Source organism: Nannospalax galili, unplaced genomic scaffold, assembly GCF_000622305.1.
Source record: "Nannospalax galili isolate Female #2095 unplaced genomic scaffold, S.galili_v1.0 scaffold236, whole genome shotgun sequence".
Taxonomy (NCBI): domain Eukaryota; kingdom Metazoa; phylum Chordata; class Mammalia; order Rodentia; family Spalacidae; genus Nannospalax; species Nannospalax galili.
This window is the reverse complement of record NW_008338710.1, coordinates 2,462,581-2,478,542: the sequence shown is the minus strand read 5'-3', so window position 1 is coordinate 2,478,542 and position 15,962 is coordinate 2,462,581. Positions and strand designations below refer to the sequence as shown.

At 40.9% G+C, this 15,962-nt stretch overlaps 1 protein-coding gene across 1 annotated transcript in view; it reads left to right on the top strand.

Annotated features, from left to right (window-relative positions):
- Positions 1–15,962, top strand: part of Tmem156 (transmembrane protein 156) — a 90,203-nt gene that overhangs the window by 59,185 nt on the left and 15,056 nt on the right. Inside the window, exons 4-6 of the mRNA XM_029563564.1 lie at positions 9,330–9,590; positions 11,135–11,254; positions 15,513–15,596. Coding sequence (XP_029419424.1) covers positions 9,330–9,590; positions 11,135–11,254; positions 15,513–15,596 — 465 coding nt within the window. The remainder of the gene's footprint in view (positions 1–9,329; positions 9,591–11,134; positions 11,255–15,512; positions 15,597–15,962) is intronic.

The following is a 15,962-nucleotide window of genomic DNA, read 5'->3' as shown; positions in this document are numbered from 1 at the left end:
TTCCAGGAATACTTTTATTTCTTTCTTAATTTCTCTTTTGATCCATTCATCATTCAGGAGTGTGTTGTTTAATCTCCATGTATTCATGTGGTGAGTAGGGCTTCTTCTGGTATTGATTTTAAGCTTCACTGCATTGTGGTCTGATAGAATGCATGGAATTACTTCAATCTTTTTGTATTTGATGAGGTTTGTTTTATGTCCTAGTATATGGTTGATTTTGGAGACAGTTCCATGGGGCACTGAATAGAAAGAATATCCTTTGGTGCTTGGGTGGAATACTCTGTAGATGTGTTAGGTCCATTTGATATATGGTATTGTTTAATTCAGATGTCTCTCTGTTATCTCCCTGCCCTTTTGACCTATCTAATGGAGAAAGTGGGCTATTGAAGTCCCCTACTATTAATGAGTTGGGATTAATCTGGGTCTTAAAGTCCTGTAGTGTTGTTTTTATGAAGTTGGGTGCACCAGAGTTTGGTGAATATATGTTCATGATTGTAATATCTTCTTGATTTATTGTTTCTTTGATCAGAATGAAGTGGGCCTCTTTATCTCTTCTTATTCGTTTTCATTTAAAGTCTATTTTATCAGATATTAGAATTGCAATGTCTTCTTTTTTTCTTAGTACCATTCACTTCATAAATTTTTTTCCATCCTTTCACTTTAAGATAGTGTCTGTCCTTGAAAGTGAGATAAGTTTCTTGCAGACAACAAAAAATTGGTTTTGTTTCTTAATCCATTTACCTAGTCTGTGTCTTTTGACTGGGGAGTTCAGTCCATTGATATTTAAAGTTATTAATGAAAGATGTGCATTGAATCGTGTCATTTTTATTTCTCTTCATATTCTTGATATAGCTGTGCTTTTCCACAGTTATACCTTCACTGAATTTCTTTCTGCAATCCCTTGAGTATAGTCATTCCCTCCTTCAGCTCTTTGTATTGCTTTCAGAACTCTTGGAAGGGCTGGTTTTGTGGACATGAATTCCTTCAGCATATTTATGTCATGGAAGATTTTTCTTTTCCCTTCGACTATAATAGACATTTTGGCTGGGTATAGTAATCTGGGTTGGCATCTGTGGTTATTTAAAACTGGGAATACTTTTGTCTAGGCTCTTCTGGCTTTCATAGTTTGCACTGTAAAGTCAAGTGTAATCCTAATGGGTTTTCCTTTATATGTGACTTGTTGTTTTTCTTTTGCTGCTTTCAGTATTGTATTTTTGTTCTTTACATTTAGTGTTTTTACTATGATGTGCCATGGAAAGTTTCTTTTCTTGTCCTGTCTATTTGATGTTCTATATACTTCTTTTATTTGTATGGGCATGTCTTTCTTTAATTTGGGGAAATTTTCTTCTATGAGTCTGTTGATGATCTGGTCCATACCATTATCTTGAGATTCTTCTCCTTGTATACCTATGATTCGTAAGTTTGGTCTTTTTATGGTGTCACACAATTCCTGAATATTCCATTCTTGTGCTTTTTAAATTTTTCATGATCATTGCTTGAGTGGTCTAGTTCGTCTACTTTATCTTCCAGTCTTGATGCTCTGTTTTCCATTTCATTAATCCTGTTGGTGAGGCTTTCTCCTGTCATTTCTATTTGGCTTACTGAGTGCTTCACTTCCTTCTTCATTTCTGCCTGAGTAGTCTTCAATATTTCTAGCTCTTTTCTGAATTCATTCAGAAGTTTACCCCTATCTTTTTTCAGTTCTTTGATTTTTTTGTTTGTATGTTCTTTAAATTTGCTGAATTCTTTTATCATGTTTATAATTATTCTTTTGAGTTCCATGTCCTGCATTATCTCTAGGGGGCTCTCATTGTACTCCTCCAGAGGAGTATTAGTATTTGGTGGGGATATGTTATTTTGGTTTTTCATGTTATTTTTTCTCTGTGAGTTTGACATGTGAATTTCTTTTGTAGTTTCTGACTCTTGTGTGAGACTCAAGACTTCTTTTTATAAACTTTATGTGCCTTTGTGGTTTACTTGTTGGGCACAAAAACCTGGTTCATCTAAGCTTCTGGTTCTCTCTTTTGATTTTATATTGGAGTGGCCAAATTGCTTTTGTATTCAGGATTTCCCACAGAGGCCCAAATCAGATGAGGACCAGATGCTTTCAGCCTTTCTCCTAAGGTCTGGATCCCTCCAGAAAAGACCTCATCCTCAGGAATTTGGGGGTTGGACTGGCCTGGGAGCAGGGCCCAGGAAAGATGCAGGTCTATAGCAGCTGATGGCTGTGCCACCCAGGGATGCAAAGGGAGGTGGGGACGGGAAGAGGCCCCAAAGGCTTCTGGGTACTGCAGGGTGCAATTAGGTTGGTCTAGATGCAAAGGAACAGGACACAGTGGTGGCTCCAAGCAGAGAGGTCAGCCCTGGTGTCTGGGGCCAAGACAATAAATGGGCCAGTACCCAGATTAGGAGGAGAGATGGGGCAGGGGAGCTGGGAGGGTAGGGTGTAAGGCTCGGGGAGTCAGGGCGTGGTAGCACTGATGGACTTACACAGGAAAGAGGCTGTCGGGCTGTGCAGCTCAGGGAAGAAGGAGGTGAGGGCGGGATCAGGCCCAGGGGGCTCGTAGGGACTGTGAGAAGGAACTGCGTGAAGGAACTGCGTTGGTCTGGATGCAAAGGATCAGGAAGCAGTGGTGGTTCCAGGCTGAGACGTCAGCCCCAGTGTCCAGGAAAGAGGCTGGTGGGTTGTGCAGCCCAGGGAAGACGAGAGAGGTGAGGGTTGGGACCAGGCCCAGAGGGCTCCCAGGAGAGAGGCTGGAGGGTTGTGCAGCCTAGGGAAACAGAGGGAGGTGAGGGCGGGACCAGGCTCAGAGGGCTCCTGGGGACCAAGAGAAGGAACTGGGTTGGTTTGGATGCAAAGGATCAGGAAGCAGTGGTGTTTCCAGGCCTAGAGGTCAGCCCTGGTGTCTGGGGTGCCAAGACAAGGAATGGGACAGTACTCAGGCTAGGAGAAGAGACGGGCAGGGGAGGTGGGAGGGTGAATGAGGCTGGGGGAGTCAAAGCTCGGAGTGCCGGAATGGACTTACCCAGGAGAGAGGCTGTCGGGTTGTCAGATTTACTGAACTCTTAATGTATTTGAACCTATTCCTGCCTAGCATCTATCCACTGAGGATGAGTTGCCCTTTTATGTGCCTGGCTCTCCAGTGGTCCTCTTGAGAGCAGGGCCTTTGCCTTGTTTACTCTCATATCCTTGGCTTTAGCATAATGCTTGATATATAACACATATAATAGACACTCAATAGATAATTTATGTTTTTAAAAAGGATTTTAAAAATGTGTGTGTGTGTGTGTGTGTGTGTGTGTGTGTGTGTGTATGTATGTCTGTGTGTGTATGCCTGCAGAAGCCAGAAGATGGTGTCAGATGCCCTGGAGCTCCATGGAGTTGCAGGTGGTTGTGAGCTGCTGGACCTGAGTGTTGGGAACTGAACTCCTGTCCTCTGTGAGAACAGCAAGTACTCTTAACAATCGAGCCATCTCTCCAGCCCCCCAATAAATATTTGTTGAATGAAGAAATGAACAAAAGAATAACTCTGTTCTCTGCAGTGCTTAGCAGAGGGCTGCATGTATTGTGAGATCCATATATCATTTAATTAAGTTGAATTGAATCAAACCAGGTCATTGAGAAACCAAATAGTTCATTTATAATCATAAAATATGTTGGTATGTTGGTGGCCTCAATTCTAAATATTCAATTTATTATTAATACCTATGCATCAGGGTACCTCCTGTGTCACTAGTTATTGAACTTTCCTTCAGTCTTTAAGAATAGGAACAAGATTTCTTGGCATTGACTTTGGGAAAAATCCTCATTCATGTAGTACTATAATCGTCCCAGGATTATGCACAGAATCCACAGAAAGCAAATAGGGAAATGCCTCTATGGTTATAGAAGACTAGGAAGCATTAAAGGCAGGTGGCTGGCAGGTGTTACTTCTCTACCACCTGGAAATGTGAGAACAGGGCTTTGAAATGTGGTACAGTCACTCTGGCTGTGTAACAAATTATCCCTCATAAAGGGGCTTGAAATACAACAATTACTTTTCTATTTCTTCTCTCTCTCTCTCTCTCTCTCCCCCCCCCCCCCCCCCCCCCCCCCCCCCCGTCTGTCTGTCTCTCTCTGGCAGAAATTCAGAATGGGCATAGATGGACATTTCTGGCTTGGATATTTCATACTTTTGGAGTTAGTGGCTGGATCTAAAACAGAAAGGAATTAGAGCAACTGGAGGTAGCTGGGCACCTCTCCTCACATAGTTTCAGAGGTTTTATATATGTGTTCTTTTATTATTGTGGTAAGACCACTTTCTGTGAGATCTATCCCCGTGATAGGTGAAGTGCATGATACCATATTGTTAGCTCCAGGTTCGATGTTGGACAGAAAAGCTTTAGAACTTGATCATTTTGTGGCTGAAACTTGATAACCATTGGACAGAAGCTCCCCATTCAATGTCCTGTTTCTAATAGTTTGAATTCTTTACATACCTCAGATATGTAGAAACAGGCAGTATTTGTTCCTTTTCTGGCTTATTCCACTTTACATAATGTTCTCTAGCTTCATTTATGATGTCACAAGTGACAGGCTTGCCTTCTTTTCCAAGGCTGAAGAGTGTTCTATTGTGTGCGTGCATGTATGTGCATGCATGTGTTTGTGTGTGTGTGCATGTGTGTGTGTGTGTGTGTGTGTGCGTTCGTGTGTGTTTGTGCCACCTTTTCTTGTGTGTTTGTGTCAGTGTGTGCATATGTGTTTATGTGTGTGTGTGGAGGTCAGAGGTCAATGTATGGTGTCTTCCTTAATCACTCTTTATCTTATTTTGAGACACTCTCTCACTGAACCTGGAGCTCACTGATTTAGCTAGGCTGAGACCAGCAAGTTCCCAGGATCTTCCTGTCTCTGCTTCCCCAGCTCTGGGCTTATAGGCATGTGTTGCTGTGCCTGACATTTTACATGCATTTAGGGTTTAGGTCCTTGTGCCTGTGTGGCAAGTACTTTACCAATTGAACTATCTCTCCAACCCCAGTTTATTTTTATGCATTCCTCCCTGCATATACATTAGACTGTCTCCCTATATGGAAAATGCTACAGGGGCTCTGGGAGCACAGAGTCTCTCTGAGATGCTGATTTCAGCTCTTTTGGATATATATCAGGAAGTGGGATTGCTGGAGCACATGACAGTTAATTTTTTGAGGAACATGTGTGCTGTTTTCTATACTGACTGGACCATTTTACCCACAAACAATGTACAGGAACTCCAGATTCTCTGCATCTTCTACAGACTGGTTATTTATTTATTTATTTATTTATTTATTTATTATTCATTTTTAGCCATATAGATAGGTGTCAAATGATATCTGATCATGGTGTTGACTTGCATTTCTGTGATGCTAGGTGAGGCTGAGCATCTTTGCACATACACTGATCATCTGTAAATCGTGTTTGGATAAATGTCTGTTCAAGTTCTTTGCTCGGGTGTTTCTGTCTTTGCTTTTTGAGGCATGGTCTTCTTATGGTATCTGAGATGGTCTAGAACTCCCGAAGTCAAGTGGTCTTCCTGCCTCAGCCTCCCAAGTAGCTAAGACTGCAGGCATGTTCCACCACACCTGACAGTTGTCCATTTTAAAATCAGGTTATTTGATGTGTTTTTCCTCTTCCTCTTTCCATGACAGGAGTTGTGGTATTACATTTTTATCAGACGTTTTCTGGGAATATTTTCTCCTAGTCTCTGTGTGCCTTTCACGCTGTTCATTGTCAGCCTTGTCGTCTTTCCTCATTGGTTCTTCTGGGACTTCCTCACAGCCTTAAATTGGGCCTTTCCATAGTGACTCAAAACTCTGGAGTTATCATTCCAAAGGGCAGAGAGGAATTGCTTCACCTTTTCTGGATTGGTCATGTAATGTCATTTCTTTTGTGTTTGACTATGTTAGAAATGGGTCTGGACTCTCAAGAAAATGACCACACAAGCCAAAGTATTTTGGCAAGGCAAAAAGTTTTACTTCTGCAGGCTGACTTAAAGAGTGAAGTTGAGGAGCTAGAGAGATGGCGCAGCAGTTAAGAGCACTGGCTGCTCTTTTTTTTTTTTTTTAAGCTTTTTTAAAATTCAGTAAGCACATGACTAGAAGAAGCATTTCATTACAGCTTTAACATATTCAATAACAATTTCCAGAGCAAAGACACATCTCTTTCAAAAGCAGCTGCAAATTTTTAGGTTCATAGTTGAATTAATGCAGTTATACAATATTGAACCCAGTATAAACCCTGTAAGACATAAAATTGAATGTTTTAACCTTTAAGAAAGATCTCCATTTCATTTTAAAATGTACTGTTTCCTATAGAAAGACTCATTTTTAATGTTACTAACACTTAGATGTTTGCACATGCGTCTCTAATCTCTATGTGTCTGATTATTACTAGTCACAGTCAGTTACACTTGGATCCTTGGCACCTGTGTATGTCTATAAAGTCATCAGGTAGATTTCAGTGGTAATGTTTATCACCTCTACTAATTAACATGAATTAAATTTTTATGCTTCCTCCTCAAATATAACTCATTTTTTTATTTGTTGATTTTTTTTGTGTATATATCATACAGACCATCCCAAACTATCTTATTCATCTATATACCCACATATACCCACTTCCCAAATGGCACCCTCCCATAGCCCCCCTTACTGTCCACTGTATTATCAGTGCCCCCAGCCATTCCCCAGTGCAAGTCCATCCACTGAGTCTAGCCAGTCTATCTAGAGTCCCTTGCTTTAGGAAGATCAGCTCTTCTTCATCTAGGAGCAATCAGTTGCCAACATTCCTTCAGATAAGATTGAGGTCTGCTGTTCATTTTCCCAGTTCTATGCTGGTTTATTGTCTGGGAGTCTCTTGGGCCACCCTGGCCAACAACTCAAAGGAGGATATCTCCTGTCTGGCATTGTTTCTTGTTATGTAGCCTTTAGCTATACATATGGACTGAGCACTGGCTGCTCTTGCAGAGGACCTGGTTTTGGTTTCCAGAACCCATATTGCAACTAACAATTGTCAGAAACTCCAATTCCAGTGGATCTGACACCTTCTTTTGACTTTTGTGGACATTGCATGACATGGGTGCACTTAAAGACATACAGTCAAAGCACTCATACACACAAAACTTAAAAAAAATTAAAAAGTGTAGTTGGCAAATACAGTTCAACTTTTTTATTATTTTATTTTATTTTACAATTTTTTCTTTATTTTTTAAAATTGAATTTTTGTGAATTTCACATAATATAATTTTGATCATATTTAGAGCCCTTGCCCTATCTGTACCCCTCTTACAACTCCCCATCATATTTCAAGTATTCTGTCATATATGTTAAGTCCTGTTGAGGTTAGTTTGTATACCCAACTGTCTTTCAGTGTGTGTCTATCCACTGGAGCCTGATTAACCTATCTAGTGTCACTCCCTTCAAGAAAACCATCTTCCTCTTCCAGTAGTCACCAGTTGCCAATAGTTCCTCAGCTAAGGTTGGGGCTTCCTATCTATTTCCCTATTTCTATGTTGTTTTTTTTTGGTCTAATTTAAGCAGGCATGGGTCTTATGCATGCTGTCACCATTGCTGTAAGTTCATATGAACTTTCCAGCTGTCTGGAAAATTCTGTTTCTTTGTGGTCAACCACCACCTCTGTCTCTTACAGTCTTTCCAACCCCTCTTCCACAATGGTCCCTGAGCCTTGGGTAGCAACAGCAGTTTGATATGGGTGTCCTATTCAGGGATAAGCACTATGCAGCCTCTTATTCTCTGCACTTTGGCCAGTTTGGCTTTCTGGGTTAATCACCATTTGTTGGATGAGAACAGGATGTTTTGAAAACAGGATACAACCTTGGGCTCAGAGTGCAGCCTTGAGCACATACTTTGATCTTAGAAAAATGCTGACTGGGGGAGGAAGTTTTGCCAGATGGCATCTTTACCAATTTCTCTAAAGTAAAACTTCCTTTGTCTCATTTAACCTTTTGATGGAGAAGACAGTGAGTTTCATTTACATTCCCATAACTATAAGCCAGTTTAACTTACTTAGACTCAATGGGGAGGGGATTAAACTCCCCCCTTTTATGGTAGGTTGGTAAAGTTTGAGGATAACATGTGCTATGAATTGAATTGTATCCTCTCAAATTTTATATGTTAAAGCATTAACCACCAGTTCCTGAGAATATGACATTATTTGGAACCAGGTTGTTGTAGATATAATTTAGTTAATATAAGACCGTTAATACAGAACCTAATTCATTAGGATTGATGTCCTTGTAAAAAGGAGAAATGTGGGGTTGGAGATAGCTTAATCCTAAAGAGCTTGCTGGGCAAGCTTCAGGACCTGAGTTTGATCCCCATACCACAAGTAAAAAGCTGGTTGTAGTGGTACACACTTGTAATCCCAGCCATAGGGAGGTGGAGACAGAAGAATCCCTAGGGCTCGCTGATTAGCGAGGTTAGCCGATAGCAAGCTCTAGTTTCTAGGGAGAGACCCTGTCTCAAAAATGCAAAGTGGACAACTGCTAAGGAACAACAAAGGTTTGTAAACCTCTGACCTCCACAAGTACTCATAAACATACACATGTAAATGCACCTGCACATACAGGCATAGGCACACACATACATGGAGAAATGTGGACACAGAGAAACCATATAGGGAAATTGCCATGTGAGGATGAAGGAAGAGACCAAGGTCACACTTCTGTAAACCAATGAAAGCCAATGATTACCAGCAACCGCCAGAAGCTAGAAGAGGAACATGAGCCCTGCCCCCATCTTAATCTCACTCCTAGCCTCTAAAACTATGAGACAACTTTCTGTTCTTTAAGCTACCCAGTTTATAGTAGTTTTTATAAAGCCCCTAGAGCACTAGGACAATGTGGAACAGAAAACAGCATCAACATTTTGGAAAACATGTTCTGTCCTGAAAATCAGGGAGGAAATGCCTGTACTTTCTCTGAGATGCTTGAATCCTATTTCAACCTTACCCCTGAGGCTTTCATGATTTAAAAATAAACAAAATCACTTTGATATTATTTGTAGTGTTGGTAACTTCGTTTTCTATTTTCTTGTATACAAAGGAGGAGATTTGGGCTTATTTGTTTGTTTGGTTAGTTTTGTTTTTTTGAGGCAGAGTCTTCCTGTGTTCCTTGAGTGGCCTGCTACTCTATGCAACCTGAAGAGTCCGCAAACTTGTGGCAGCCATCTTGCCTCAGCATTCTGTGTGTTAGAATTTCAGGCATGCACCACTGCACCTGGTGAGACTTAGCTTTGAATCATATTTTCTTAGTAGGTATTACCATTCTGTGAGTAATGTTTTCTTCATCTCTTTCTAGGTCTTATCATGAAAGGATCAATGCGAGTGAAAGCAAACGATGTTTATTCACACTGTCAGAGTTTTAACTTCACTGTCACTCCTGTGGTTGATCCCACAGAAGAATACAATGCTACCTGTACCTCCAGAGCCCTCCCTAGTAAATCAACAACCGTGGCAGAAGATTCAACCAGGGAAAAGTCTGTAAACCATACTTGCAAGATTATGGCAAACACGAGCAACTGTACTCAGATTTCTTTGTACCTAGAAATTGATGTAAAAAGTAAGTTTGAACAGATATTAGAGGGAGAGGGAGAAATTGGACACACACACATAAAAGTAAGAAAGGGCATCATTGACGATCAAATAGCTGAAGAATTTTATTGCTTGAGAAAATATTGATCATTTTCTATGTTGACTTTTCTTTCAAAATATGCTTTTTATGGAGCCCAGTTATAACCCGAGACAGGGACCATACATATAAGTAGTGAGTGGAGGGGTACTAGAAAGACCCTTCGTCCTATGCTAGCTGTGATGTGCCTGATATCTGTGCTTGAAGTAGAGCCAACACAGCCTGGTAGTAAAGGGTGAGATTTTTTTTAAAGATAAATGTAAACACGAAATACACTATTAAAGTTACTTTGGGCTGATTGATTTAATACATCCCTTCTTAGAGCTTGGGTGAAATGAGCCTTTTGATGTAATGCTGTGCAGATTTAACACTTAGGGTTACTGGATGCTAAGAGAAAAGAAGGCTAAAAGATAAATTTCACATGTATCTAAATTCTATTCAAGGCTGATTAACTTCCTAGTCACCCTATTGTGAATACCAGTTAGTGCTGACTGCTAAGCAACGTGCCCCCACTTCACCCATAAGATCTATTCTTAGAAGCATTTTATGATGTATTCATTTAATGGGTGCCTTCTGTATGCCAAGCAGCACACCAAGACAGGACACAGAGAGTCAGATGAACATGAAAATAATCTAGAAGAAGAAGAAATCACACAAACAAGTGTACCCCAGAGCTCTAGGTACTGTGACAGCCATTTGTTGTGCTTTTTGTAGTCCACACATACGGGCTCTTTACAGATTGCTTTAGAATGCTTTTCTAAAGCTTAATTATTTTAAAGGTGATTAAAAAAAAAACCCAATATCTTTGAAGCAAACACAAATATGTAGTGTATAACCTCCCCAAACAATGTGACTAGCTGGGAATCTAGTATTCAAATGCAGAAGCCTGTGGGGGACGTTTTACACTGTCTTCCTGTCTTCCCCTTGCTCTCCATTTTTGTTGCTTTTGCTCTGTCTTTGTTGATTTGAGGACATGTCTCCAGACTGGGTGGCCCATGACCAAAATGAATAATTATAAATAGCTCTGATTCTAGGCCTGCTACATTTCATTCTTGATAGCAGCATAGTTTGTAAATGAAATTAAGTCCCAGAAGTTAATGGATCCTTGGAAGTGACTTGACCAAGTTCCCCTATCTAGTACCTTCATTTAATATATCAGGAAGGTATTCAGGAGAGCAAGTAACTCTCTTACAGTTAAGACTTTATACAATTTTTCCATTAAAGGTACATACCACCACATCACCTCTTATCTAATGAACCATTTTATTACATTTATTTACTTATTTATTTATTATTTATGTGCATGAGTGCCACAGTGTACATATGGAGATCAGTGCATGGACAACTTACAGGGGTTGTGGGTTTCAGGGATGGAACTCAGGTTGTCAGGCAAGTGCTTTTACCTGCTGACCCATCTCACCAGCCCTGCATTGTATTTTTATAGTACTCTAAAACAAAAAAATTTTTTTTAACAGATGTCACTTGTTCCATGAGGATCACTTGGTACATTTTAGTGCTACTAGTTTTTATATTTTTTATCATCCTTGTTATCCACAAAATACTTGAAGATCATAGGAGACTCCAGACATCTCAGAGTAAGTGCCGAGAAGTAAATCCATTGTTAGGGTTGTTGCATGACTTTGCCTGGGAAACATATACAAACACTTGTTCACCCCAGCTAGGGCCCCAAGGACAGAACAAAGTGATGATTCCATTCAAGTGCAGTTTGGTGAACCAATTAGTCTGTTGTGTTTACTTATAAGAACATGGGAGGGGGACTACCTACAGAGCATGGGTGGGGGGCTACTTCTGGAAGCATGGGTGGGGACTACTTCCAGGAGCATGGGGGGGGCTCCTTCCAGGAGCATGGGTGGGGGACTACTTCCTGAAGCATGGGTGTGGGGCTACTTCCAGAAGCATGGGTGGGGCTACTTCCAAGAGTGTGAGTGGGGGACTACTTCCAGGAGCATGAGTGACTCGGCAGCTTCATCACTGAAAGTCCAGCCTCAGCATGAGTGATGACCTTACGAAACCTACATCACTGGGGCTCCCTGTGCAACCTGCAGGGAAAACCACACTCCAAATGACTCCCCCGCGCCAAGCAATTGTTTGCTCCTTATGTAACCTTAGAGAGGGTCCTGGTGAGTCTTATAAGTTGAGGGAGTGTTTCAGTCTGAGGAAACAGCTACACAGCAAGGACAATCCATTTTCTGCTAAAGAATTCCTTATCTACAGACTCAGAGTTCTTTTTAGTTCAATCAACCACTTATTGGGGGACAGTTGCTATGGTGCAGCCATTCACCTATCAGAAGGGATTGTAAGTTCCTGGCATGGTGCTACTGCTGTGTACCCAGGCATATTTTGGCTGCATATCAGGCTTGATGGACAGTTCCTACGTAAGTAGTTGAGTTCTTAAAGACAGTATAAAACGCATCACCATGAAAATAGGCTCTGAAGTTGAACTACTGGTCACACCCAGAGATTCTCTGTGAATTGCCCAATTCTAAGTGGCACATCTAGGATGCAACCTCTACACCTAAGACTCATGGAACATAGAACAAGGGATGAAGAGAACACTAATGCATCTTTCAGTTCTCATCAATGAAGCTCCCTCATGCAACAGAGGGCCAGAAACACAAAAGGCCACATATGGCCAAAGAGCAGAGAATAAGAGTCTGCAGAGTGTAGGTCCTTGGACAGGTCTCCTATATTGAAGTCCACCTACCCAGGGCTCAGGGACCATTGCAGAAGAGGGGGAGGAAAGATTGTAAGAGCCAGGGAGGAGGTGCATGACCATACGGAAATAGTCCTGCAGGTGTCTGGGACCCTTCTGATGCAAACCTACAGTAATGGTGTCAGCATGCACAAGACCCATGCAAATGTAGGCAGACAAAAACCCAGCACAGAGCTGTGGAAATGAACAGTAAGCCCCAATCTTAGTCGAAGAGTTATTGGCAGCTGATTACTGCTAGGTGAGGAAGAGCTGATCTTCTTGGAGGGAGAGATTCTAGATAGGCTGATGAAACCCTGATAGATGAACTTGCACTGAGGGACATCTGGGGGCACTAACTTCACATAACAGGCCTTAACACAAATGACAGAATGTATGAACTCCAGTGTGTGTGTGTGTGGGGGGCTATTGGAGAGAGCCAAAGGGGAAGGAGGAAGGGGGTATAAAAAGTGGCACATCTAGGATACAACCTCTACACCTAAGACTCACGGAACATAGAACAAGGGATGAAGAGAACACTAATGCATCTTTCAATTCTCATCAATGAAGCTCCCTCATGTATGGAATACACAAAAATTGAATAAAAAATTTTTGAAAAAGAAAATAGGCTCTGAAGATGTATGGACTTAAGCACAAATCCACATACTACTACCTACTGTGTGACTTTGAGCAAGGTACCATAACCAACTTGGTTATCCTTGGTTATCTTTGGTTATCCTTGGTTATAACCTATCCTTGGTTATCCTTGTGGCTGTCCTCTTCTGTACTTCCAAAGGGACTTGTCACTACCACACAGAGTTGAGGTAAAGAGTGAAATAAAGAGATCATCTAAGACATTGACCACAGAGTCTAGTGGCAGCTAGTTCTCAATAAAGAATAGTAGGGCTGGAGAGATGGCTCAGCAGTTAAGAGCATTTGCTGTTCTTGCAGAGGACCTGAATTTAATTCCCAACACCCATATGGTGGCTAATAACCATCTGTAACTTCAGTTCCATGGGATGTAACACCCTCTTCTGGCCTCTGTGGGAATTGCACAACACACATGCACTTACATACATGCAGGCAAAACACTCATACACATAAAATAAAAATAAATATTTTAAAGGAATAGTGGTATTGCACTGATTGTTCATTTCCTAGGCTCTTAAGTTCTTTGCCAGGTAAAGTTGTTGGTCTTTCCAGCAGCAGAGTAAGCAACATGTACCTCTAGATGAACAAGGGTGCCATTAGTACCTTTGACTAAGCATTTGTTGCAGATATTTTTGAGAATAGTTTCACATTAAGGCTTATCTCTGATACCTTAGTAATAAAGGCCTTTAGTGACATGGTTAACGACATCTCCAATAATGTATCTTTGTAAAATAACCATTTTCAGAGGTTTTTCACTAGATTATCAAAGTATGTGTCCTGGTTGGCCTTAGCTATTAATTTGACACAACATAAAATCAACTTAGAAAGGCATCTTCTCAATTTGGGCATGGCCCAGATCTGACTGGATGGTGGGCATGTCTGTGGGGGATTGTCTTGATTCTTAACTGATGGAGGAGGGCCAAGCCCACTGTGGGTGGCACCATCCCTAGGCAGGTGGTGCTGAACTGTGTAAGAAAGCTAGCTGACTGTAAGCCTGTCTGCAAGCCAGCCATCAAGCAGTGTATTCCCTAGTTCCTACTGTGCTTCTGGGTTATGAAGTGAATTCTTTGGTCAGAGGTAGTGTTGTGCAGAACAGCAGATAGGCCTGCCTTGATTTCTCTCAGTGACAGACTGGTAAACCAACTCAATTTTTTCCTGGCCTTCATTGCTTTTGGTCATGGTGCTTGTCATGGCAATGGAAAGGAAACCAGAAGAATATGTTAACAGTATGTGCTATTATTTTTATTTTATGCATGAAAAAAGTCCCTTCTGAAACTCAGAGAAGTTAACTGTTTTATCCAAAGTTACACAGTTAATAAAATGTCAGAAGTTGGTCTTCCTAGCTTTGAAATTTTTGTTATTTTAAATAAAAATATAATTCATGGTTCTAGGTTTCTTGGTCCATTTTTCTATATGAATACATATTAGGAAAGAAAAATATCAGATGGGAAAATGTCTAGAAAGACACTGGTAGTGGGAAGCTACATTAAATCCTTACGGACATCTACCCTCATGACAAATTTGGTGACTTTTAAGGATTTTTCCTGCAGGTCAAGGAATATAAAACAATGAAAAATGTCATATTGATAATGACATTAAATATAATTAATATGTAATATACCTTAACTATTCTAACCATTCTGTATATCATACCCATGTAGGTAAGAATATATTTTGCATGTAAGGGCTGGTGCTTTTCATGAGAGAATATGACATAATAGTATTTATGGTAGTGGAGAAGTCATTGCTTTTAGAAAGTGCCTGTTTGTAAATGGAACATATGAATAATAAAAGCTCTTGATGTAGGGGCTGGAAAGATGGCTCAGCAGTTAAGAGCTCTGGATGCCCTTGCAGAGGACCTGGGTTCCATCTCTAGGACCCACATGGTAGCTAACAGCCATCTGTAACTCCAGTTCCAGGGGAATCTAGGACCCTTGTCTGATCTCTGAGGCATTGCATGACGTGGGTACATTTACACATACGCAGGCAATACTCTCATAAAATAAAAATAACAAATAAAATAATTAAAAGAAAAAAAGAATACTGGCTGCCCCTTCAGAGGACCTTGGTTTGGTTCCCAGCACCCCATGGTGGCTAACAACATTAATAACTCCACTTCCAGGGGATCCAACATCTTCTTATGACCTCTTTGGGCACTGTATGCCAAATGCACTTATATACAGGCGGGTAAAACACATAAATTTAAAATTTTTAAAATTAAAAGCTCTTGATGTCTTATTACTCCATGACCATGCTGTGAATGAATCTTTCTCCTTGATAATCCTTTGAATCAACACAGAGAATACATATCAAGAATGTGATCTTGGTGGGGAGGGGGCTGGGGGAGCCTCACTATGTAGCCCAGGCTAGCCTTAAACTCACAATCCTCTTGCCTCAGCCTCACAAGTGCTAGGGTTAGAGGTGTGTGCCACCACAATTGGCAAAATATGCTTGTTTATCATCTAAATCTTTCATTTCTTTTCTCGGAATAGGTCATAAATATGAATCTGCATCCGTTCTCTTAAAAGGAAGTGATTCTGAGAAGCTTAGAGCACTGAACATGCAGGTTATTTCAGGTGAGTTCTGTGGTATGCAAACAGCATGGTGCAGGAAACTCCAAAGCTGTGCCATCTCACTCCAGAGTGAACTTGAGCTCTGAGATCTGAGCTCTGAGCTCATTTAAAGTAGCCTCATGTTTGGAACAAAGGAACTGTGGGCAAGTGAAATCCAGCTTAATATGTCTCATTATCAGGGGACAGTTATGATCAAAACTAACTCCTTAAATAATGGCAAGTTTGCTTAATTGGCAAGAAGAAACTCATGTGGGTAGGCAGGGGCGAGAACTTGATAGGGAGTAAGGCTTGGGTTTATTTTTAAATGAGACAAGATACCATTATTCCTCAGAATTGTGAGAAGTAATTGTAGAGTGGGCAGAGCTGCTT